Raw genomic sequence first — 27,551 nt, forward strand, 5'->3', positions numbered from 1 at the left:
GTTTCTGAATTTTCTTAATTTTAACAGCTTTGGTTTATAAAATTAAAAGTGAGAAACCTCTTCAAGCAATCAAAAAGTTAGTTAGAAACTTGAGTTTAATTTGAAATTGATAAAACTTCTCCAAATGAATGTATAAATAAAATATTGATTCATTAAAATACTGTATATGAAACTTCTTTTAAAGTTTTTGTATTTATCCAATTAACAAAGGTGTTTTTAATCAAACAGTTTTGTTTGAGCTGTTCTCGTCATGAGGAGTTTCTGAGAACAATTGACTCGCAAACTCATATTTAAAATTTATGGTGACTGTATAATATCATCATATAATAATACTAATTACCCATCGTATTTGCTGATGTACAGAAAGATATTTCTTTATTAGGAGATTAATATGACTATTAAATGTTATTATTAAATATTCCTTGACATAAAATAATCTTCCTCCTTCAATTTTAGAAATTATATAGTTATCATTTACCCACTAGTCCTCCAGTGGCTGAGCAATAAGAGTGCGGACTTGTAATACTAAAACCCGGCTTTTGTGGATTTATGGAGATGGTTATTCAATATTTTACATACATTTATCCATTGTTTAACTGTCAAAATTTTTAGTTTTATGTTAATTATATTCAGGTTCGACAAAATTAAACTTTACCTTCACCTGAACGAAGAAATACAATAAAATTGATCATTGTTGATGACGACCAAGTGTGCATCTGAGACTTTATCAATTACTTATGTAAACCTTTTGTTTTAATAGCAGTCTCATTATTCATTGTGTGTTGAACATTATGTTTCAAGAACCTCTGTTTCTTTTTCCTTGTCTTCATCTTCCTCTATATCCTCTTCAGTGGTTGCATCTTGATACTGTTGATATTCTGTAATTAAGTCTTTCATGTTGCTTTCTGCCTCTGTAAATTCCATCAGATCCATTCCTTCTTGGGTATACCAGTGGAGAAAAGCTCTTCGTCGGAACATAGCTGTCAGAAAACAAGAAACTCTAGCTTTATGTTAACGGAAAATTTGATGGTTGCACCTGCATATTAAGTTTATTTTTAATTGTTATATCCTTGTTTTTTTGGTGTTATTATTCTTATTACAAGAAGATCTTATTAATGTAACGAGCTACTAACACAAAGAAAAACTTGTCATAAATAATTATATATAGATATAGATATAATTATATAAATGTGACTAACGAAAAGTTCTTGGTGGTTATTGTCACAAAATAAACTCCACGACTGATGTCATCAGAATATAAAATGGGACCTGCATTTTATAATTATATTAATAAAAGTTCGAAACCTAAGTAAATTACTAATACTGAGGTTACATGAAAGCAGTTGTGACAGATATTGCTGACAAAAAACGTCCACAACAGATATTGTTAATACAAAAAAACAAATAATACACTACTTATGTTAAAGGCAACTTCTCCCATTTATTTGTTAACCCCCTGTAATCCCTTCAGTAGACTCCTATTTCTAGTCAGCTAACAGCTTGTTTTGAAATAATATATTTAAACTATGTCAAATGTATGTACAAAAATTATTTACACTATGGAATGTCAAAGTTGTATCTAAAAACTCTAAATAATTCTCTTTTCTTGTGAAAGGTCCATTTAAGCTGTTTCGTTTCTATCAAGACTTCTTGAACCTACGTGACAATATGAGGTACTTTTTTCTAAAGGTCTACAACAGATATCGTTAATAAAAAAACAACTAAACAAGTTATTGATATTAACGGTAAAAAAAACAGTTGTTACAGATATCCCTAACTAAAATAAACTTCGCGTGGCTGAAATCGCCATAATCCGTTTCGGAGACAGCAAAGGGTCAGCATCAAGCAGAACACAGAAACGGTAGTTATTATCTGTCTTTTGTACAGTAAATGTTATATAATAAATGAGTATCCATACCACTGAAGAGGTCTCCTATTCTCTTAAATACTTCTAATATGGCCGTTGAGTTGCCAATAAATGTTCCTGACACTTTCAAGCCTCGTGGTGGAATGTCACAGACTGCAACTTTTATGTTGTTAGGAATCCATTCGACAAAGTAGCTGGAATAAAGGTTAATTATCAGACAAACAACTTTGTTCACGCCAAACAGACTTAAAAACTCGTTAATAATTAACTTTTATATGGTGAATATCATGTTTACATATATTGATTTTATGGAGAATGAATTTTTTTCTTTATTATAAGGAAATGTTATTTGAAAATTTGTAAATGTTTTCTTTATTATAAAGTCATCATTATTTGATAATTTATATTGTTTGTCTTTACAAAAATTGCTACATTTTCTTTTTTAATAGAGCATCGTTATTTGATAACCGTTTTCTTCACTGATCTATCTAGAAATCCTAACACCGTGCTGTTTCAGTTATTGTTGTCAATTAAACCCACAAAATTAACAGGCTTTCCCACTACACATATATATACATGTATATATACAAATATTTACTTGCTTATTTAACTACTTTCTGAAGTTCTTTATCACGAACGAGATGAAACTTAACAGTTAATCAAGCATCTTCATTGTATTTTTCATCCATTCTTCCATTGCATCACGTGCTTTTTAAAATAAATCTATTGGCAAAAACACTGAAAACTGTTATATCCTGATATAGATAATTAGTTGGCTAGTGTCCTCCATTGTGATGCTGTTAATATTATAAACTGTATTTTTGTGGGTGACGGCAATTTGACTCAAATAAAAACTTTTGCAAACCTGCTATTTTTGGTGTGCATCAGTAAAACCTGTTCTTCCACTTCTTTCATGCTTACTATGCCCCTGAACATTGCTGCTGCAGTGAGGTACTTCCCGTGGCGAGGATCACATGCAGTCATTATGTTTCGAGCGCTAAACATCTACAAAAAAATGTGAGATTAATCCGCTTACTTAATGAGATCTACTTTTCTGGAAATATAACATTTAACAGAATATTACCATCTCCTACTACCGTAACTTATTGAACAATCATAATCACAACACTGCACCACAACACTTCATTTACCAACGTCTACCATCTCTATCACTCACTCATATGTTTCTACCGCAATAATAAACCCAACAACTTGCACCATTGCATGCCATCTACTAGCTACAATCACACTCATCCATCGACCTAAACATCTCATCCAGTGTGTCATTACACTCCATACAAGCAACTAGTTCAATCTCTCCATCAATCTACACATCACACTACACTTATCAGGTACGACACCAACTGATCTATCAATCTATACACCACACTACATTTATCAGGTACGACACCAACTGATCTATCAATCTATACACCACACTACACTTATCAGGTACGACACCAACTGATCTATCAATCTATACACCACACTACACTTATCAGGTACGACACCAACTGATCTATCAATCTATACACCACACTACACTTATCAGGTACGACACCAACTGATCTATCAATCTATACACCACACTACACTTATCAGGTGCGACACCAACTGATCTATCAATCTATACACCACACTACACTTATCGGGTACGACACCAACTGATCTATCAATCTATACACCACACTACACTTATCAGGTACGACACCAACTGATCTATCAATCTATACACCACACTACACTTATCAGGTACGACACCAACTGATCTATCAATCTATACGCCACACTACATTTATCAGGTACGACACCAACTGATCTATCAATCTATACACCACACTACACTTATCAGGTACGACACCAACTGATCTATCAATCTATACACCACACTACACTTATCAGGTACGACACCAACTGATGTATCAATCTATACACCACACTCTTTTTACAAGCTACTATTACAATCTATTCATTAATTTGTATACCATCCCTCTTTTACTAACAGCCACCTAACAAACTAAGTGGTGAAATAATACAGTTTGTGTTTGTGCAAAACAAGTGCTTGAGAAAGCATTTAATGTCATCAAACAGTTTTCTGGTTATTTATTATAAGGCTTTATAAATCGCTGATAAAAATAAAATATTGTATTTAAATGATTGAATGTAATAACATGATAATACTTTTATTGCTTCTACCTGTTGGGTGAGTTCTTGGACATTCAAACTGCTATACGCCTGGCTTCCTTTGGCGACGAGTGGGCTAAATCCTGGCATGAAGAAATGTAAACGTGGAAAAGGAACCATATTTACTGCAAGTTTCCTAAGATCAGCATTTAACTGACCAGGAAACCGAAGACAAGTTGTCACACCGGACATGGTAGAAGACACGAGCTTGTTCAGGTCATCATTTACCGGTTTTTGAAGCTTTAGGGTTTGAAAACAAATGTTGTAGAGAGCCTCGTTGTCGATACAGAAGGTTTCATCTGTGTTCTCTAGTAACTGGTGTACTGATAATGTTGCATTATATGGCTCGACCACTGCATCGGAAACCTGCAAATATTCACCTATTATGTTATGTACCATTCGAAGAATCGTATTATCCAGTTTCGCCGCTACACTATAATTGAATTACGCAAGGCCTATTGCCATAGGCCAGGTGGTTAGAGCCCCGACCCGCAATCTGAGAGTCGCGAGTTCGAATCCCCGTCACATCAAACATACTCGACCTTTTAGCCGTAGAGGACGTTATACGTTTTGGCAATCCCATTATTCGTTGATAAAAGAGTAGCACAAGGGTTGACGGTCGATGTTGATGATAGTTGTCTTCACTCTAGCCTTGCACTACTAATATAAGGGACAGCTAACGCAGATAGCACTCGTGTAGCTCTGCGCGAAATAAAAAAAAAAACAAGCCAAACTACTGCCGTGAAAGAAATGTATATTTCCTTAGATTTGCTATTATACCCAAAGAATTGATTTACAAGCAGTCTGCCGTTCTAAAATAGATCATTTTTCCCAGTTTAGCAGTTATAGTGAAAGAACTGAGTTACATATACTCTGCCGTCCTAATATGAATCACGCTTCCCCAGATGTATAATTATATTTAAATAATTGAATTACATAAATTTGTAAAGTGTCTTGCCTTAAAAAGAAAACTATGCTTCCCCAGTTTTGTAATTATATTAAAAATATGTTATCATGAAAGAAACCCTGTTTCTCTTGCCTTGCGTTTTATTTAAAGAATTGAGTAACACAAAGTATGTTACCCTAAAAGGTGTCATACTTCCCGAGCAGTGGCCCGGCATGGCCAGGTGGGTTAAGGCGTTCGACTCGTAATGTGAGAGTCGCGGGTTCGAATCCCCATCGCACCAAACATGCTCGCCCTTTCAGCCGTGGGGGCGTTATAAGTGACGGTCAATCCCACTATTCGTTGGTAAAATAGTAGCCCAAGAGTTGGCGGTGGGTGGTGAGGACTAGTTGCCTTCCCTCTAGTCTTACACTGCTAAATTAGGGACGACTAGCGCAGATAGCCCTCGAGTAGCTTTGCGCGAAATTCAAAAGAAAATAAACAAAACTTCCCGAGCTTTGTAAGTATACCGCATGGACTGAATTGTTTGAATATTAGATTAGATAAACCATCAGGTTTAGTATCTTAGAGCGTCTGGAATACTTTTTTTGATCACATAGAACAAGTTTTTGGTAAACTATTTTAGTTCACTATATTAAACGCAAGGTTGATAGTATGGCCACCTAGTGTAAAGCACGAAATTGAGAAACATATTGTTGAAACAGTGATTTACTATTGGCGAAGGAAACACCGAAAATGAGGAAAGGATCCGATCAGGGTATTCTTCCTTCAGCTTTGAAAGCAGCAAGGTTCCCAATCCTGATCCCGTGCCTCCTCCTAGAGAATGAGTAAGTTGAAATCCCTGCACACAATCACAGGATTCTGCTTCTTTCCTGATGACGTCCAACGTGGTATCAATGAGCTCAGCACCATCCGTGTAGAAGCCCTTCGCCCAGTTGTTGCTTGCTCCATTTTTTCCTGGTAAAGTAAATACACACACAGTAAAGAAAAGTTTAGGAGGAAGCGCGTTATCAGTAGAAACATCTTTATATACACTGTACATATTTTATGTTATAACTTCTAGTAGTATATTATTTATATCACTCATTATATTAGAACAATAAATTTGTTATTATTAAAGAAAATGTCCGTGTTGTTACAATATGTAATATAACACATGGCCAGGTGTGTTAAGGCGTTCGACTCATAATCTGAGGGTCGCGGGTTCGAATCACGGTCGTACCAAATATGTTCGCCCTTTCAGCCGTGGGGGCGTGATAATGTGACGGTCAATCCCACTATTCGTTGGTAAAAGAGTAGCCCAAGAGTTGGCAGTGGGTGGTGATGATGACTAGCTACCTTCCCTCTAGTCTTACACTGCTAAATTAGGGACGGCTATCGCGGATAGCCCTCGAGAAGCTTTGGGCAAAATTCAAAAAACAGAGAAACAATATATAATATAACACTACGCCATGCTAACGTCTTATTAAAAATAGCTGGAAAATGCTAAATCAGAACATATTAAGAAAACGTAGCAAAAATATTTTGTACTTATAACTTAACAATAGTTTAGATTGATAAACTGGTTGAAAAGAACACGAAAACTATGATTCGTAAAACGTATACAAGTTTCATGCTTAACCTTGTTTCAGATACTAATTTATATACATAATTCTAGAGACCTCGAATCGCAGTTGTAAAAGGTATGTGTAATAGGATTATCAGTATTGTTTCTAAATCGTATTTGACCAGAGATATATAGTTGTTAGTATGCCAGGACTGTGAACCAAAGGTTCGTGATTTATTGCCTCAAATATGTTTTTCGTTCCAAACTTTGGGACCGTGTACGCGCTGTTAGAGTTTTGTACAAATTAAAATATTCGATTAGACAAGGGTAACCTAAAAGTTAGCGGTGAGTGCCGTTTACTAGCTGCCTTCCTTATAATCTATCAGTTCAGAATCAAGGTTTGTTTAGTATTAAGCACAAAGATGCACAATGGGATCTCTATGTGCTCTGCCCACCACGGATATCAAAACTCGGTTTTTAGCGGTTTGAGTCCGCAGACATAGCACTGTGCCACTGGGGGTCTCAAAATTAAGGTTTGTTTGTTTTGAATTTCGCGCAAAGCTGCTAGCCGTCCCTAATTTAGCAGTGTAAGACAAGAGGGAAGGTAGCTAGTCATCATCACCACCCACTACCAACTCTTGGGCTACTCTTTTACCAACGAATAGTGGGATTGACCGTAACATTATAACGCCCCCACGGTTGAAAGGGCGAACATGTTTGGTGCGACCGGGATTCGAACCCACGACCCTCATCAAACTTAAGGACGATTAACCCTCGTGTACTTTCATCAAATATTATAAAGCATACATACTAACTAAAGTGCTCTCTCACACACCTTCAAATTTCTGTCCAATAAACAGTTGTTTGTTTCTTAGTTTTAGAGCAATGACAGATTGATTTATCTGTTGAGACTGTGCAGAATCGAACCCTGCATTTTAGCGCTGAACAGTTCTAAAATAACCATTTTAACTCTAGTTAATTAGTATTTGATTTTTGCATTGTTATTAACTTAAAACATTAATAAGTAATCAAAACATTAACTGTCTGTTTTGATTATCACAGAAATATGTGGTACAATATCCTTTCGGTCATGTTACCATCCGTACTCTACTACTTCATTTATTTGTTCTCTAACATTTTGTTACAAACAGGTTAACTCTATTTCAAGTCATGTTATTTGCTGTTACAATAATTATTATGACATACCTACCACACGCTGACACTTTCAACGAAGGTGTATCGATATTTTATTCCACGACGGTTACAACTTTATTTAGTGTCAAATTTTGCACTAACTAAAGCCCTCAGCCCTCTGTCATTCACCTGATTAAGTATTATCCTAGAAGTTTTTTTCAGCTATTATTACTCCAGTGATATCATGTATTAATGTTCTTACAAGCATTAAACAGAAATACAACTAACTTCTTCCCTCTTGGTTGTCATACGACGATGTAGTACAGATGCAATCTTGGTTTGGTTTGTTTTGAATTTCGCGCAAAGCTACTCGCGAGCTATCTGCGCTAGCCGTTCCTAATTTAGCAGTGTAAGACTAGAGGGAAGGCAGCTAGTCATCACCATCCACCGCCAGGTCTTGGGCTACTCTTTTATCAACGAATAGTGCGATTGACCGTCACATTATAACGCCCCCTGCTAAAAGGGCGAGCATGTGACCTTCAGATTACAAGTCGAGTGCCTTAACCACTCTGTCATGCCGGGCCCCGGATGCAATTTTCAAACACTTTATTAACGTTTTTTTAGTAACTACAAACGTCCTAATTGCCATCATTCATAAACACGGGATTAAGAAGCGTAACTAAAGCTATTATATATATGAAAATAAATATTAAACAGAATCATCTTAACAATGACTACAGGTCTTAATCATGTTATATCATATTTTAAGTAGATCTACACTATGATCTACACAGTATTAATGTCATAACCAGTTTGCATCATATTTTAAGTTTAAGGTCTACTTAATTCAAAACACAGTATTAATTATTGTTTATATTATATTAAATTATATTACAAGTTTGGGATCTACCTAATGATTCGAAATGTATTATTAGCGTCTCAACAATCCTTCCCAAAACTATATGTTATGAATTGACGATATAATAACGTAGCTTGCCCTAATAAGTTTTCCAAAACTATTAGAGCTATACGAAAAAATAGATGTTATTGTTTCTTAAACCAATAATACTTACCAAAAATAAAATTGTCGGGTCTGAAGAGTTGTCCAATTGATCCAGATCGAATTGAATCCAAAACACCAGGTTCTAAGTCAACTAGAACAGCTCGTGGAACGTATCGTCTGCCTGTAAATATGAAAAGAAAAAGTAGTTGATTTAAAGAACTGTGTTAACACTTTATTCTTATTAGGTTTATTTAAACACACTTAAAAATATTAAGAAAGGGTAAAATGAAGTGAATCATTTAATAAATATAATTATTGAATAACATCAGTATGTTTGACTATGAGAATTATGAAAAGTTTGACACTTCTTCAAATATAAGGAGTCAATATTTTATATGGAAACATGTCAATAAAAACGGTATTCGAAAAAGAGATAGTTGGTTGTCACTTATTAAACTCAATTCATGAGTTACACGAATACGTTTCGCCTGTACGGTTTTTAAAAATTGGACACTTCTCTGAATATAAAGAACATGTCAATAGAGAAAATACTTGGTTTGTTGAATAATTTGCGAATGATTTAATTATATGCGTAATTTTTTCACACTAAAAAAATAAATTCTCTCTCTGGTGCTCATGTCCCGATGGTTCAAGAATTGAGATGTTTACATTTCCTCCCAGATGGCATTACAAGCAATTTTTGCGAAATTGAAAAAAAAAATGTGGTTACATATAAATTCAAAAACTAATATTTTGGAAACAAAATCGTCTGTTGAGAATTATAGCTTCAATGAAAAAAAAAGTCTTTGACAATGATTGGTTTTAAGCAATTTTTATCACATATTACCAGATATGTGTATTACTGTTAGTTAGTGTATTACTCCAAAAATTTAAAACTATGGGTTTGATCTATCAGGAATCTATATGCTTTAGTTAAAGAAAACTAAAAGGTTCAGGTCTGTAAATGATTCACAAGGTTTAACAACCAGTTTGTAGGCGATTGGACATAGCTGTTGGTTTGTCATACTCTAAATTATCTCAGATGAGGACAGCCTGAGATAACAAAGAATCTAAAAATATATGTAGAGTAAACTAACAAAAAGGCTGAGAATAGACAGAAGTTATACTGTGTCAGAAAGACATAATCCAGGAGTAACGTCTGTGTGTAATAAACCAACACAGAGGATACGAATCTGTGGTTGAGCGAGTAGAGGTTACATATATATATATATATAAGCTGGACATTGGCAGAAGCTATACCTGCATGAGAGACATACGAGACATAATCCAAGAGTTATGTCTATGTAGAATGAACTGACACAGAGGATAAAAGCCAATGTTTGAGTTAGTGTAAAACTATAAATGTTGAATGAACACAGTCTTCTAATGTGCCACTGGTGTAAGGTAAAAGGAATATTTTCCTTGGTTGAACTACTGCGGAGACTGAGTCTGTGACTGACTCAGACCAAAACATCCTCGTGAGTATTTTAAGTACGTTGAGAAATTGGACTGTTTAGTTTATATGCATATGTATATATATATAAAAGGATTTGTATTTGTATGTCTCTTTCTTTTTTACAAAATATTTCCAGCTTTTTGATCTCTGGTCACTACAAAACGTTCAGGTACTTTGGATATACATATATATAACAAAGAGATACCCAAATTCTATACTCTGTTTATTTTACAAGTTTTAAGAATTTAACATCCATTCCACTCTTCACACTTGCCTTAACACCTACGTCCCGAACTCGGATCGCCATCGTGTTTTCAGGAATTCTTCAATCTTACCCAAACATCTAGGACATTTGGATAAATGCATCAGTCAATATGTTGAAAATAATTACACTAATATGAAGAAGCTGGCCAGTAGGAGTGAAGTTCAAGAAAATTTTATGTTAATATTTAATTTACCCACGTTCACGCCATCCTCGCGAAGTCAACGAAATAAATACCGCTGTGAAACATTTGCTAGTATTCGTAGTATTATCATTATTAAGTCAGGAATGAATGGAAATTACACTTCTGTATTTTTAAAGCAGAGCCACAATTATTTTCGTTTAGAAATAGAGGAGAGAAATACTTATGCTCTAATCTACCTGGTTATCTGGCTTCTCTTAAAAATACGTGTACAGAAATCATACTGATGATCTGTTTCTCTGTGGATATATAAGAAGTAATCCCTTTGAAGAGGTTGTATTTCTTTCTGTTAGTGTGTAGTACTCTACTGGATTACTGTATGTGTGTGTTTATTATTCATAGCCTAGTTCTTCTTCAAATGACTGTTTCCTTTCCCTATTCTCTTTAGACCTGTGCACGTGTTAATTCTTGTAATGATTTCTTTGTTTCTATATGTATCTGTGTTAACCTTAATTATCTCTAATTTTTCTAGATACATTTACAATAATTATCTGTTTATCTCTCGGAAGACATACGATGCTAAAATTCAGTTTCGATACATATGGTGGGCAGAGTGCAGATAACCCACTATGTAGTTTTGTGATAGACATCTGTTATCTGTATACTTATCTTCCCGATGCTCTCTCTCGAGAGACACACAGATGTCTGTGTTTCTTTTTTTCATCTGTTTAACTTCGTGCATCATAGTTAACTTACATCTTGAAATTATGTTTTTATTTCCTTGTTTCTTGACTTGTTATAAAGCATTATGATATGACGGCTTTGCCTATTTTGTTAATACCACAAGACACACATAGTCTTTAATAATATAACATTAGGTACTGAAGTAATTATTAATAAAACAATTGATTTGAAAGTGTCTCACAACAATTACAAAATATTGTTGTTTTTTTTTGTTTTTGGAATTTCGCGCAAAGCTACTCGAGAGCTATCAGCGCTAGCTGTCCCTAATTTTGCAGTGTAAGACTAGAGGGAAGGAAGCTAGCCATCACCACCCAATGCCAACTCTATTACATTATAACAACCCCACGGCTGAAAGGGCAAGCATGTTTGGTGCGATGGGGATTCGAACCCGCGACCCTCAGATCACGAATCGAACGTCTTAACCCACCTGGCCATGTAGGGCCTAATTGCAAAGAATTACATTTTTTATAGTAACATTGCAAATACAAAAACCACGTAACTACTAGTTCATTGAAAAAATCATGCAACTATAATAACCACAGATCTACTACTTTATTAAAATGCACACTCAGCCCTACAAACCACATGCCACCTACTTTATTGAAATATACTATAAAACTACGGATCTACTACTATTCTGAAATACACATGCAATTATAAACAAAAAACACATAGCTCCTACATTCATGTCCAAAATGTTAGAACTCTTTTTATATATTAAAGTTTCTGTCTACATCCATGGAGTAGTTATTGAGCAAATGCCCGAGTAGTAAGAGAAAAGGTAACATATGATTTCAAAAATATGTTCGAGTTGTTATTCTGGTCTGTATAACTTATTTTGAACATTTTTTCATCAAAACACACATACACAGATGTTTGGTATAAAAGGGAGTGATTTTGGTATAATTGTTTTTCGAAACAGTTCAACGTTTTTAACTTGGTGTAGATTCATTCCTCGTGTCATGCCAGTTATGGACATCAAATTGTTCGTTTGTCCAAAAATAATATGAATCAAATGGATATTGCCAGAACAGGAGGGTACTTACTCATAGTGTACTGTATTCAAAATCATCAAGCTTTATCGGATTACACGAAATTTTTATCCAGGAAAATTTACTGAAAAACGCCGGAAACTGCTGTTCCGGGCAGTCTTTTGATCATGTTAATATGTCGAGCAAAAGAAGTCTTGCAACACGTAACGATAGCAATGACGTGAACACATTCATTTCAGGTTATATGAAAGAAAAGTGGATAGGACGCTTGCCAAACGAGGTTATTTGTCAAACTAATATTAATCAGAATTCACCGTCATCACTATGTTACATGCCAACTTACAATTAGGACACTAGCGATGCCATCCTTCTTAGATAATTCCTGTTTCTAGATTGTTAGAGTTGAAGGTAGGATTCGTGTTCGTCGTTTGCCTGGAGAACAAATTAGGAAAGACTGTTTTTCCAACAAAAGACACACAGGAAGTTGTGCAGTAGGTGTTCAGGCAGCTATTCGTTATGGTGGAAAAACGTATCGCCATATTCTCGAAGGAAACGTCAATGGCGTCTCCTACAGGTACCACATGGAGATGATAGTTCTATCATGTGCTGAAAAAAGGTTTGGTTATAGCTATGTATTCCAGGATGACAATGCAAGTTCCTACAGTATGGGTATTGCATGGAATTATCTCAACCAGAAGGACGTTTAAAACTTGAAAACTGATTGGAAGAATCAAGCCAAATATTTGCTAACTACGATCTTACTCCAGTTACTGTAAGCTGCAGCAAATTGTAGTGACGAGCTGGGATTAAATCACGATGAATTACATCAATAACCTTATCGACAGCATGCCACGTCATCTTATGGAGATCATTAAAGTAGGAGGTCCAACCAAGAACTGGATGTTTAATATGAACTGATATAAAGTTGTAGACACTATTTATAATAATTTGGTGACATGCTTGTCATTATATATGTTTTGTTACGATAGGTGAAATGCTGAATTACACATCTGTCTACCGATATCTGATAAATATTTTTGCTGTTCTAAAAATATGTTCATGATGTCCTTAGCACTTGTTTTATTATACAGATTACGTATGTAGATGTTTAATATGACATGCATTCCTCAGAGTAATAGTGCTGAGTGTAATTGTATTTAATCAGAATAATAATCATCTTATTTGTTACAAAACTACAAACATTTTGGTCAAGGATGTACTACATCAAAATACACATAAGTGTGAAAACTTCATACCTGCTACCTCATTGAAATACACGCCTATTTTGTCTCTTTGAAGACTGGACTCTCCACAGTACTTTCCAATTGGATTTATCCCATGTTCCTCTGATATCACAGACCAGAACTACGGATATTAAGGAAGTAAACAGTAATAGAACACTATATTTATGACATACGACATGAGTAGATCTATCTATAAAGCTGGTTAAAATAGGAGTATTGAAACACGAATTAAAAATATTAAACTGGATCCAGTTGTACGAAATGCGTATTAAATACCACATATTTTTCTAGTCTGAAGTTTTTACTATTGTTATGGGCATATTCTTTATTATATAAATTCAAAATAGGCAAAGCAAGAATAAAAGAAAGCAGGGAAGTTTGTTTGTTTTTAATAGAGCAGGTATGCAGGCTGATTTGAAGTTTTAACATTATTATTGGTATAAGTGTGAAAATTAAGTTTTAAGATTTAGCACTGTCTGAATAATACTTACAATTTATTAAAATACTTACATAGCAATTGCATTTAAATATAACTTTTCAAAACTAGCTAAGATTTTTTACCAACCTTTGACCCTATTTGGTTTCCACACTGTCCTGCTTGGATGTGAACAATCTCCCTCATTTTTATGAAAACTAAACACAGGTGAGGTAATAAAAGTTTCTGTTTCAAATAGCAAATACCTCTTGGTGTGCGAATCTGATGATAATTCAGCAACGCACGATAAGCGATAGCTTTGTCTTTCGGTGCTCAAAGTTCGACCTAATCAGAAAATATTGAACAAGACTGTCACGCTTCGATCTTTTTTTTTTTCTGCCATTACAACAAAAAGTCACGGGTTTTGCAGTTCTTTATTGTTTCTCTAAGTAAACAAGAGCAAACTGACTCATTGCTACCTGTACATGCTATAGTGAACTGAAAGCGACTTAGTTAATAATATGTAAATCTCAAAATTTTAGACAGAATTCCCGCGATTTCGTCAGTTATGTCGACGCCCGTCACGGCGCTTCTTATTAACCATGCTCTACTTTCACTTCACCTACAGATATATGTGTTATAAAAATATTCGTTTACTTTTGAAACCGTGAGACTCACTGATGGGACAGCGGTAAGCTTACGAAGTTACAACGCCAAAATCCTGGACTGGCTTGATTTCTCGCGGTGGAGACACTTGGATACCCTCATGTAGCTTTGCTGTAAAACAAACAAAACATGTAGTTACACCACCGGTTAACTTCGATCTATTACAACTAAAGTTAATAGTAATAATTGCTTGGATAACATTTCTATTATAAACAAATATTTAGTGATTGTAAAGGTAATTTATCTTTTACTGTTTGAATGAATAAGCTATCTGTTTAGGACAGATAATTCACTTATCTGTAGGTCTGAAGAAGATCACACAACTATGATGAAAAATATTCGACCTTCTACACTCAGAAATATTAATTTTACATCAACAAAATACAGTTATCTTAGCACTTATTTGTTACTAAGAAATATTAATTTTACATCAACAAAATACAGTTATCTTAGCACTTATTTGTTACTGTATCCCTTGAATTAACTTATGTCGTTCTGTATAATAAGTTCTGCTTATGTAAATAAATAATTATATCTTTGAGAAGTCCTAAATATTAAACAGAATAAAACTTTTCATTTCCTGAGAAGAAAACGTTCGATAGTATCTCGTTAACAGCAATGTGTAATGTACATGTAATGTTTATGTGCTTCATATTCTATGACATGATATAAAACACAATGATTTTGATAAAAATTAAAGGTAATTGACTTAAAGAATCGTTAAAAAATCAAATATGTTTGTACTATACATTTTGCTTATCGCCATCTATTGTAAAATAAAGTAGTTTATTTTAATTAGTATTACGTACTTGTAATTTATTTACCCACAGAACACAGTAGTTATGAAATATATTTGAAAGTATTAATTCTCTACGCATTTGTTTTTCAGATTAGATATTTTAGTATTATTTGTTTATTTTATACAAAATACTAATAGACAACTACCATCGTGCAAAGACACCTAGCTTTAAAAATCTGCAACGCAAACAGTACTGGCATATAAAAGAAATTAGAGGTATTAGCAAGAAAAAAGCCTCGCTTAGCTGGGGGATTAAAGGTTCCCCTCATAATTGACAGAGACCCTAATCGATACTTTTCCACTGTGTCCAATTACTTTTAAAGCTACTTCAAGAGGATCCTTACCCGAATAAAAAATTCCGTTTGGATACCGACCCATGTCATCTAAACAACTCTGTCACCTTTAGTGATTATAAGTTGTGAGTAGGATTATGATTTGTTTTTTGTTTGTTTGTTTTTTAATTTTACGCAGAGCTGCACGAGGGCTATCTGCGATAGCTGTCCCTAATTTTGCAGCGTAAAACTAGAGGGAAGGCAGTTAGTCATCACCACCCACCACCAACTCTTGGGCTACTCTTTTACCAACGAATAGTGGGATTGACCGTCACATTATAACGTCCCCACGGCTGAAAGGGCAAGCATGTTTAGTGCGATGGGGAGTCGAACGCCTTAACCCACCTGGACATGCTGGACAAGATTATGAAAACAGTTTCAAGTATGACACTCCCCCTCCCCTAATATCTCGAGGGAGGAGGGTAGGAACATAAAATATGATGCTAGATTCAAGCTCAACAACCCAGCAATAGTACTTTTAGATCATCGTCATCACTGAATATCATTTAAGTCCCTCTTAGTTAGAGAATACGCCATATATGTAAAGACATCCCTGGGCCACCCCGAGTCTGCCTGCCAAGTTTGGTCCTGCTAGCTCCGAAACTGTGGAAGTAGTTCTCGGACAAACCAATTCACAAATACACAACACGAATTAATGTAGGATGCGCTGTTAATACGTTTGACATCTATTTCGTCTATAACGTTACATGGAATTAAAAAAAACAGTACTGATAGCAAGGTAATAATTCATACTTTATATCCTTTAGTCAGCTAAATTCTTAAATAGAATTATTATATATATATTACTACAATTATTGTTACCAGTTCCCCTCGAGGTCAGTTCCTGTAGACGGTGAAGGGACCTCCCAGAGGAGGTAAAGTAAAACTACAGAGTCTTCACCTACATGTTTGTCTTACGTGGCGACCCGTGAAGGGATCCAACTCCATAACACAATTTAGCCTTGAATTCTTGAAGACGGGTGACCCTCTCCAGGGTCAATCGGCTTGTACAGAGTACCAGTGTCGGACGTTCTTCACAGGTATTGTGGACATTGCATCTAACGGTGGTATTTTGATATAGTCCTAACGAATCCCTAGCTTTGCCACAGTGTCTCTCTTTAGCACTGTAGTACATCTCCTTGTAGGGATCTATGATGGGTGAGGTCAGTTGGTACTGAATCTTTTTTATTTTATTATGGACCTCCCGAATCCAAATAAAAATAAAATAATATAAACATCTCATTGGTATGTCACCACATCCTGAAGACTCTGACAGCAATTTTCACCTTCTTCTTCACCTGTACATCATTTTCTCATATCACATTCTTTGTTAGACAAATCTTTAAGGCAAATGTCTTCCTTTTTTATTCAGAAATAATTAAAGGAGCTTGTTGGCTATTCTAAGTCAGTCAAGAAGCTACGTTCTGGAGACATCTTGTTGGAAAGATCCACTCCAAAACACAGTGAAGTCCTCTTGCATTCGAAGACCATTAGGAATACACACATTGAGGTTACTCCCCTTGCTACTTTGAATTACTCACGAGAGGAATTTGAAGAACATCTTCGAGTCAGAGATCCTCGTTGGTTTCTCCACCCAAGGAGTTTCTGCAGTGAAGTGCATTTTCATTCGAAAGGACAGAATTATGCTGCCTACAAATTTTTTAATTTTGACATTTATGTCACCGCGTCTACCTGCCACTGTTAAGATGGGTAATCTGAACAGTAAGGTACAGCCACAAATTCTCAACCTTCTCTAATTTTTCCAGAGTCAGTAGTTTGGTAAGTAGAAGTCATCATGTTGTTGTTCTTTGACGCATGCTCATTGTGGTGGCAAAGATCATGGTGTTTAGGGGTGCGAACTGGACACTCAGTGTATTACTTGGGGAGACTCTCACCCCACTTACTTTCGTTCTTACCCTACGTAAGAAGAGAAAGAGATACAGCACTTGAAAATGAGGCTCGGGAGTCATTGTTCCCACCTCCATCTTGAACATATACTGCTTCAGTGAGAGTACAGACAGATCTTTCTGTGCTTCCAGTAGAGTCATTTTCAAATCATGTGCAGAGTATTTTGCTCTCTTTGGATAAAAGTGTTGGCAAGTCCACGTCTGCTTTTGTCTCTGCTCGCACCATTCCTCCCACTGACTGCTTAAGTCCACTTCTTTTGGGCCTGGTTTCTGGTGTATGTTCCAGTGGACCTTCTTCGGCCCCGAGACCTAGAACGATTATTCGTTCTTGATCTCATTCGCTGGAATCTACATCTACTGATAGAGACCTGCCCACTCGGTCCAGGGCAGAATCCGTGGAGATCAAAAGACCTCGTTCTAATAAAGAAAATTATATGGTTGTAAACCTAAGGGTTCTCCACAAACTTCATCTCTACCTAAATAAAAATGACCACATTAATACAGTGGAACTGTCGAGGTTTTCATTCTAGTCTGGATGACATTATAGCCTTGATTGATTCCTATCATCCTGTGTGTCTTTCTTTACAGGAAACGTTTCTGAAACCTGTCGACACAGTCACCTTTCGACAATTTTCTTTATACCGGAAAAATAGGTTGTGTGATGGACGACTGCCTGGAGAGCTGGCACTACCAGTCGACCATCATGTGTCTGCCCTGTCTTCGTTACTCGATACACCTTTGAAGGCCGTTGCCATCCGTGTTTCCCTGGATTGTACCATCACTCTTTGTTCTCTTTACCTGTCTCTGATCAATCAGACTTTGATGCTCTCATTAAACAGTTGCCCTCTCCTTTTTTAATCCAAGGGAACTTTAATGGACATAATCCCCTCTGGTGCAGCTGGCTGAATTGGATCTGTCTTTAGATGACGTTGCTGTCTCTACTGGTCAGCCGATTCCACTATGGCTTATTACCATTCTCACCTGTGACCTTTCTTTGAGTCATCTGAGGAAGGCGGATACTCCTATACTCCTGATCAGAAGTACTGTCTTTTATTTGCCAAACAGTTTTCGAATCATGCTTCCATTCCCATTTATATGGATGGTTCGAAATCAGGTGACTCTGTGGGCTCTGCCATGGTTTGTTGTGGTTCAATAGTTTCACCCAGGACAACCTCTACTGTTTCTTTGTTCACTGCCTAGCTGTATGCTATTTCTCTTGCTCTGGATCACGTAAAAGCTTTTCTACATCAATTTTACTATTCACATTGAATCTCTTAGCTCTCTACTGATCGCTTCACGTTTATTCTCACTCTTTTCTCGTCGATATTCAAAACCAAATGGTTTGTTATTTATACCTTTTCTTTCTATCCAGTTTTTCTGGATATCATCAGGCCACGTCGGTAGTCGTAGAAACAAGCTCGCTGACACTGCAGCAAAGTCTGTGTGCCCTACTGCTATCACTGCCGTGTCTGTTTTATACATGGACAACGGTTCTATATTCAAGACCAGGCCCCGCGCAGTTGGCAATGGACTTGGAGTGAACAACATAATAATCTTCTGTTGCTCTTCAGCCGTTTAGCTTCCGCGATGACCGGAAGGAGGAGGTTGTCTTACATTGATCACAGTTTTTAACTCATCGTTTTCTTTTATCTGGGACTGACGCACCAATGTTTGTTCTTTGTGAAACTCAAGTCACAATAGTCTACGCTTTATTGTCGTTCTGTCGTTATGACTTTGAACAACGGCACCATTTAAGACGTGTTTTTTCCATGGGTTTACCCCTAACGCTGGAAAGTGCCGCTGGCAATGGTAATACTGTCCACCTTACTTGGGTTTTTTAATTTTTAAGGGCTATTGACCTTTATAATTCTACTTAAATTTTTATTTGCTCTTTGAAGCTTTAAGTTTTATCTTGATTAATTTTTACATTTTACATCAATTTAATTTTAGATTCTTTTTTACCGGTCATTTGGCGCATATAGTCCAGTTGTTTCGTGCGAATAAACTCCAAACAACCAAACAACAAATTTTACTAGTTCTAGATATTAAGTGGAATTAAATAAACATGAATTAATATATCCTAGTGACTTATCATTGTTTCTTTAATTATTTTGGTAACCCTAAATGGTAGGAAGAAAATATTTTATATTGTATCATAACAATTTATCATAGTTTACTATAAATTTCTTACTTATTCATATTTTAGGTGTCATAAAGAATTGTTTTGCTTTTAAATAGCTTGCCATAAAATTTTATTACTACCTTCCATTTCTAAGAACCTACCATAAGTTAGTTTCAAATTATTGTTTCACGCCAGACAACATTAATAACATGCATTAGAATAATTTTGTTGTTATATGTTCTAAGAAAATAAAGCATTTTTTATTTTCTTTAACGTGTCATTAAAACACTGTTATATAGTTATAATGCACACAGACTCTCGAAAATGCAGGTAAGAGATACTGTTACTGATTTATTTATCACTGAGAACCTCGTTCAGTATGGTAAGTTATCATGCAAATGGAAGTAAACATTTGATTGTTCTATGTGTGTTTATGATTCTGTCAAACACGACTTTGAACAACTAGTACAAAAGTGGTGAAGTTTGATAACTATAAATGAAAAACAAATGTTTCTTTATATATTATAAAAAGCTTACTCTCTTTGATTAGTCGTCATGTACATTAATAACGTACGTTCAGATGGAGCCACTAGAACCATATCGATAAAAGTTCGATATTTTGCTGTCGACTTTGTGTCGTTCAGGTGTCTTTAACCATAGGTGACAGGCTGCCTCAGAATTAGTGTAAGCGACTCGCCAATACGAAACTGTAGAAGCAAGTAAGTTTCATCTCGTTTTAATTATCTCTTCCTGTATTCGAATTCAAATAGAAGCAGAGTGAGAAGAAAACTAACAAACATCATGATAGTTCTAAAATGAAAATAAACAGAATTATAAAAACGGTATGTACCTCTCTCATGGAAATTTTCTCATCCAAGAAGTAGACGAAAAAATATCGGATTTTAGAGGCAAAAACATATCTATTTTGATTAGTTAGTATTACTGTTAAACTTGGGATGGTTTTCTAGATAGTTAGCTTTTTTGTGGTTTATACTACCAGCTTTTAGAAGGTCCTGTGGTTAATTAACTTTAATTTGAATTCTTGTTACCTCTTTTTAGTTTCCTTACTTATCAGCCTTTATTGTTAGCTTTTAGATAGTGGTCTGGATGTTAAGTTTAATGTTAGCTTTTAAACTGTTTGTTTGTTTTTGAATTTCGCGCAAAGCTACACGAGGGTTATCTGCGCTAGCCGTCCCTAATTTAGCAGTGTAAGACATTATAACGCCTCCATGACTGAAAGGGCGAGCGTGTTTGGTGTGACGGGGATTCGAACCTACGACCCTTAACCATCTCTGTGTGTGTGTGTGTTTTTCTTATAGCAAAGCTACATCAGGCTATCTGCTGAGTCCATCGAGGGGAGCAGAACACCTGACCTTAGCGTTGTAAATCCCTAGACTTACCACTGTATCAGCGGGGAACTGTTATTTTGTATAATAGTGCACTTTTGCAAGAAACTGTTCGAACATTAAATTGCTAAAGTGTAACTTGAGATACGTTGTTTTGAACATGACTGAAATCTGTAAGTCCACACATGCAGTGTTTCACATAGAAGTTAGAAGTAAAACTTTACTTATTATATTCCAAGAATATCATTATTTAGATTCTTCAAGTGCACCCTCATCTATTGTCCTCCAAATTTATATTTACGCAGCATCATACATGTGTGTCTTTACTTAGTATCCCCCACTTATCTTTATCTAATATCATCCAAGTGTGTTTTTCTACCTAGTATTCTCCAAGTTTTTCTTTATCTTGTATTTTCCAAGTATATCCTCACCTGATATCATTCAAGCGTGTCTTTATCTTGTATCCTCCTAATGGATATTTGCCTCTTATTCTTCAAGTAAACCTTCATTCAGTATCATCGATATATATATTTTTACCTAATATTTTTCAAGTATGTCTTTACCTGGTATCATCCAAATCTATTGAAAAGTATACAAATAGTTTCTTTTTTGAGTTTTACTTGATAAATATTTTGTGAATCTTTGATCTACAGTTAATTCTGGGTAAATAGGAAGTCTAGTGTTCTGACTGTTACTCAAATATTTAACCTCCAACACACCTTGCTACAAAGTAGCACACACTTTAATATATCCAGTGGTTGAACTAGTATTTTGGCCTTATGTAATCTGCTTTTGTATTCCAATCAGACAACCAGAAACGCTATGGCTTGAATTCTAAAGAGACTATACACTGTTCCGGACCTTTCCGCCCCATTGTAGGCCTTAAAAATATTTCTAAGCGTATTTTTTTGCGCTTTTTTTACTGTTGCTTCAGTGTTCACTTCTTACGCATTTACATTTTTTCGCAACCTTTCAGACTGTGAGCTACCCATTCATGGTCTTGTCTTCATAAACAATTTGAAATATTATAAAGAATTGAATATGATCTATAGAGATTAAAGCTGTGATTGAAACAATTTTGCCAAATTGTGGTCTGTGAGAACTTTGACACTCCTTCTCCTGTAAAATTAACAAGAAATTTAGTTGCAATATCGATTTTAGCGTCCCCTTGGGTGGACCTCCTATGAGGGGAAGCATGTAACCCACCCCAAAGGATGGCTCTGATTAAAACAAACATACAAATGTAAATTCAGGTGAAAAATACTACAGGGTGTTCGGAAAGTCACTGTGCACTTATATATTTATTAACAGACAAAACTGCACAGTGAGTTTCCGAACACCCTGTAGATAACACGAAACATTCTGGTATTAGACAAGTTTTGAAAGATAACCGGCTCATTAGTGAAGTAACACCACTGCAAAGTAGGATGTCATAATGAAACAGTTACGTAACAGCAATATATTCAATGACGAAACATCACAATACAGATACGTAATACTTTGACTTGTTCGTCTGACGGACGTTATTATAGGTGCCAATTGTATTGTGGCTTTTAATAACTTAACTTGTACATCTGACGGATATCATTACATGTACATATTGTATTACAGCTGTTACAAATTTCTGTTAGCTAAGGGAAACCAGCCTTTCCCAAATTGTTTCACCCAATAAAGGGAAAGAGGCACACTCGTACTTTCTGTTACAGCTTTTATCAGCTCCTCTAACACACTGTAGTTTATACGAAAACAGTATGCTGAAAAATTAATGTATTTATTAAAAACGTTGTCAGGTAAGGTTAATCGAAACCATTATTTAAGAAAGGTATCTGTGTAAGTGTGTTCGTTTATAACTGGTGAATCGCTAGACCGATTGTTACTAAATATTACATACACCCTATGGACCATCAGGGAAGTGGCATAGGAAGTCGACTTTTTGGTTTGTCCTTCCCAATATCAAGCCAACCACCTGATGTGATCCCTATGTGTTCACAGTGCATTGTTTCCATTTAAAATTTGCGGGATAGATTGTAACCAAACAGGCAAGCGACAAACACAAATCCTACCTTCATACTTAATAAGCTAGAAACAGGACTAATCTAAAACGACGAAGTGTTGTTAGTGTCCTAAATGGCAGCATGCTGTTTAACCCAAGTAACATGGTGACGGTGGTGAATTCCGGTTAATATCAGTTTGCAAAATAACCTTGTTTTCTCAGCTTCCAATTCACTGTTCTTTATCCAGGGACAATATTTCATGTAGATGAAACCATTTTGAGATTATCCAGGAATATTATTTCACGTGATTAAAACCCTTTTAGCATTACAGGTACGATTTTTTAAGAATTTATGCTGGTCTTTTATATAGCAACCTAAATATTACATATGCATTTATGCAGGCATTGAGAAATAAAACCTGGGTGAATTGGTTCTATACATGAATGATCCAAGTTTCTTATTTCTTTTTAAGAATATTATTTAGAACGGACATTGAGAATATTTTTAAGAAGTTTTAAAATAAAATACACACTTACACACATATATATATATTACTGTACTATTGATTTCAACGCCTGACTGCGAAAGAAAAAAAATGCAGCAAATGTTCCCCTGTGGCATTTCATGATATTAAATTACATAACGTTACGTTGTCGCCCTTGCTGGGATGAGTCGTATCTTTCGTGAAGAGAACAGGTTCTGCTAGATTAGATATTTGCTCGTAACACGTTTTCTCTGATAATGTTTAACTACAGTCTTTCTTCTTGTGTGGTAGAACGGGGATAACGCAAATAGCTAAGAAGTCGTCCATAACAACAAGACTGTGTCGAGGACGAACTAAGGAAGTAAACGTAAAAAAATACACAATTTTTAGAGGTACGCAGCGCTTCAGTTTTTATAGATTATGGAAATGAAAACTTTGTAAAAAGTTTATCCACAGCACTAAAGAAATAACACTAACATTTCTTAAGGGATACATAAGATTAGTTGAGTTATGGAGGTTTTTGTATGCTCAGTAGGCGGAAACGTGAACTAGAATTTTTGACCAATGTAACAAAAACTAAGATTTTTGTTTTAGTACTTGTAACATCTGTAACTGTTAAATTAACTGAAGTAGATCTTATTACTGTTGCTCTGTGGACCTGTTTCACTGACTCAAAATACAATTGTACTAAAATAATTGATTTCAATTTTCATCGATAAACACATAATTTAGATGAGAACAACATCAAAAATATTATTTTTCTTACGATAATATACAAAATTGTGCATTTGGGGTGAAGAACGTAGAATAAGTAAGAATGTAAAAGCAGGCAGCTGGAAGTAACATCTTAAGTCCTTTTGTATGTACATCTATGTATATAGAACATAAAAGAATAGACTGCTATGAAATTTTTAGACTTCGATATTTGTTTCAAGTCGAAGATTTATGACGGCACATTTATTTTAAGCACTGTTATTTTAGTATGAAGTTTCACGATTATGTTACTGTCTTATAAGGTCGCAGTATAGCTCAGGATTTTGGAACCGGTGAGCCGAGTTCGAATCTACGTAGACAACAAACTGTTCTCCTTCCTCCTGTGAGTGAGCTATAAGAGCAACAGTTAATCCTTTAGTGTGAACTGTTGGTGGTAGAATGCTTCTGCTTGATCGCCTTTCATATGGTCAGTAGTTCAAATAATGAAGGGCAGTAGATAGCGTTTGTACAACTTTGCCATAAATACAGATACTGTTTTATAAGGGATGCTCTTAACTTATTTCGTTGTCATATTATGCAAGACTATTAATTCATTATACCCTTTATTTACTTATTATGTATTCTTATAATTACCTGTGTTATTCTTCTTTGTTACCATCGTATCATATACCTTTATTAATGATTAAAACGACGTTTCCTATAAGATAACCTGTTTGGAAACAACTGCTTGTAGTGGTAAAACAACTTTGGCATTACTTTTAATTGATGAAAGTTTGCTGTGTTTAAGTTTATAAATAAATTTATTTTTGATGACAAAAGTGTTTACACTTCTGGGTGTAAAAATATCCCATCCTTTTTTAGCACGTCACAAATCTTTCAGTTCTTTTTAGCTGTGGAAATTCGTTTAAGAATGTGTGTGATAAAACTAAAACTGCTTATGATATATAACTGATTTTTATAACAGAATATGTTTGAAAGATGGTAGAAGTTCCATGAAGTTAGACGTTTTCTAAAGTAATAAAATTGTATATTCAGCGAAATTCGATGTTACGACTTCGCTGAATCCTGGGATCGAATCTTACGTACTGTGTAAAAAAACAATATAATAATGGTAATGGAAACTTTCACTAGCAAGACTGAGCACTTGGATCAACAACATAAACAGACTCACAAAAAGTATAAATGAATTCTGAGAGAGATGCAGGTTTGATGACTAAATTTTATAGTAGCAATTCAAAACGTTCGACTTGTAATCTGAGGGTCGTGGGTTCGAATCCCCGTCGCACCAATCTTGCTCGCCCTTTCAGCCGTGGAGGCGTTATAATGTGACGGTCAATCTCTCTATTCGTTGGTAAAAGAGTAGTCTAAGAATTGGCGGTGGGTGGTGATGACTAGTTGCCTACTCTCTAGTCTTACACTGCTAAATTAGGAACGGCTAGCGCAGATAACCCCCGAGTAGCTTTGTGCGAAATTCAAAAAACAAAAAACAAACAAACAAGCAATCAATACAAACTAGTAACATATAATTCCAAAAGTTCTTGTAAACTGGTAACATATAATCCCAAAAGTTCTTGTAAACTGGTAACATGTAATTCCACAAGTTCATGTAAACTGGTAACATATAATTCAAAAAGTTCTTGTAAACTGGTAACATGTAATTCCACAAGCTCTCGTAAACTGGTTACATCTAATTCCACAAGTTCTTGTAAACTGGTAACATGTAATTCCACAAGTTCTTGTAAACTGGTAACATATAATTCCAAAGTTTTTGTAAACTGGTAACATCTAATTCCACAAGTTCATGTAAACTGGTAACATGTAATTCCACAAGTTCTTGTAAACTGGTAACATATAATTCCAAAGTTTTTGTAAACTGGTAACATGTAATTCCACAAGTTCTTGTAAACTGGTTACATGTAATTCCACAAGTTCTTGTAAACTGGTAACATATAATTCCACAAGTTCTTTTAAACTGGTAACATGTAATTCCAGAAGTTCTTGTAAACTAGTAACATGTAATTCCACAAGTTCCTATGAACTAGTAACACGTAATTTCACAAGTTCTTGTAAACTACTAACATGCAATTCCACAAGTTCTTGTAAACTGGTAACATGTAATTCTACAAGTTCTTGTAAACTGGTAACATGTCATTCCACAAGTAACATATAATTTTAAAGTTTGTGTAAACTGGTAACATGTAATTCCACAAGTTCTTGTAAACTGGTAACATGTAAATTCCACAAGTTCTTGTAAACTGGTAACCTGTTATTTCATAGGTCCTTGTGAATGATATCATAGGTTCTTGTATCAGTATTAATGATTACAAAATATGTTGATTAAGTTTTATATGTTCTGTAATATCTTTATACAATTTACAAGCATATCTCTGTTATTGATTTTGATAAATAATTTTTAAGATTATCGAATCTTATCTTGATTCCAGTTGATATATTTTAGCACATCTTTAACATTATGAACTATATATATAGACTCGAAAAATAGTCCTTGGAGGTCCTGAAAGCCAGAGCCTTTAAATATATAACTTTACTAAGTTTACTGTAATATTACCCAGAGCTATTTAAAATAGACTGCAAACGTTAAAAGATAATATCAAAAACAAACAATTAAAATAATTACTAAATATTTATTAATACGACAGGTTAGGTACACATTCACTCGGTGGTGGGGTGAGAGAGGTGGTGGGGTTAGAAGTAAAGCAAACGAAAAAAACAACTTTTCGAGGATATTAGTTTGAAATATAATATCTGCCACATTGTAGCCTTCTAAACTTTTATTATTGTGTTTTTCTTATCGTGTTACCTTTTGGCAAGGTGATCCCACAGAACGTCAGTATAAATAACAATAACTCACTGGTCAGTTATTTCCTAATTTTGCTAAACGTGGCTGTGTAGAAGGTGAGCAACGTGCTAACGGCTGTGTAAATATGAACAAAACATACATGTACAGCAACGATCGGCTGGCAGGTGTGTAACTGTAACATCTGTTCTTGTTTTGAACGCATGTTGGTCTCATGTTCGAAAATACAGAAAATTAGAGAATTGAAAAATTGACGCAGGTTTAGCAGGCTCATGAACAAATTAGTTTAACATAAAAATTGGATGTTTAGAGTCGTAATCTCCGTTCAGTTAGTTCATCGTTAATTACACGTTAAGGAAAGTGTCAGTGACGTAGCTGTATCATGAGGTAGAGAGTAGATAACATCCGTCACTGCTGGAAAGTTTTCAGGTACGATTACAGAGTAGTTTGTTTATCATTTTGGTTATTTATTGAAT

General features: G+C 35.1%; 2 protein-coding genes across 4 annotated transcripts in view; one reads left to right on the forward strand and one right to left on the reverse strand.

Moving 5' to 3' along the window:
• Positions 1-213: 213 nt before the first annotated feature.
• LOC143237857 (tubulin beta-1 chain-like) lies at positions 214-14,230 on the reverse strand. The gene is made up of 8 exons (XM_076477541.1): positions 14,044-14,230; positions 13,491-13,599; positions 8,709-8,819; positions 5,668-5,912; positions 4,064-4,417; positions 2,733-2,872; positions 1,919-2,061; positions 214-980 (listed from the first exon to the last, which is right to left on the reverse strand). The coding sequence occupies exons 1-8, from the start codon at positions 14,098-14,100 to the stop codon at positions 790-792; spliced, it is 1,350 nt and encodes a 449-aa protein (XP_076333656.1). The 5' UTR covers positions 14,101-14,230; the 3' UTR covers positions 214-789.
• A 6,138-nt stretch (positions 14,231-20,368) lies between these two features.
• The window catches only part of LOC143237788 (synaptotagmin-5-like), a 28,889-nt gene continuing 21,706 nt past the window's right edge, over positions 20,369-27,551 (forward strand). The window contains exon 1 of one of the 3 annotated variants that reach the window (XM_076477373.1): positions 20,369-20,627. The gene's annotated coding sequence lies outside the window, so the exon portion shown is untranslated. Of the gene's footprint in view, positions 20,628-23,748; positions 23,936-26,851; positions 27,505-27,551 lie in introns of those variants that run through there. The other 2 variants (XM_076477371.1, XM_076477374.1) reach the window with 2 other exon arrangements.

Source organism: Tachypleus tridentatus, chromosome 13 (assembly GCF_004210375.1).
Source record: "Tachypleus tridentatus isolate NWPU-2018 chromosome 13, ASM421037v1, whole genome shotgun sequence".
In the NCBI taxonomy this organism is placed as follows: domain Eukaryota; kingdom Metazoa; phylum Arthropoda; class Merostomata; order Xiphosura; family Limulidae; genus Tachypleus; species Tachypleus tridentatus.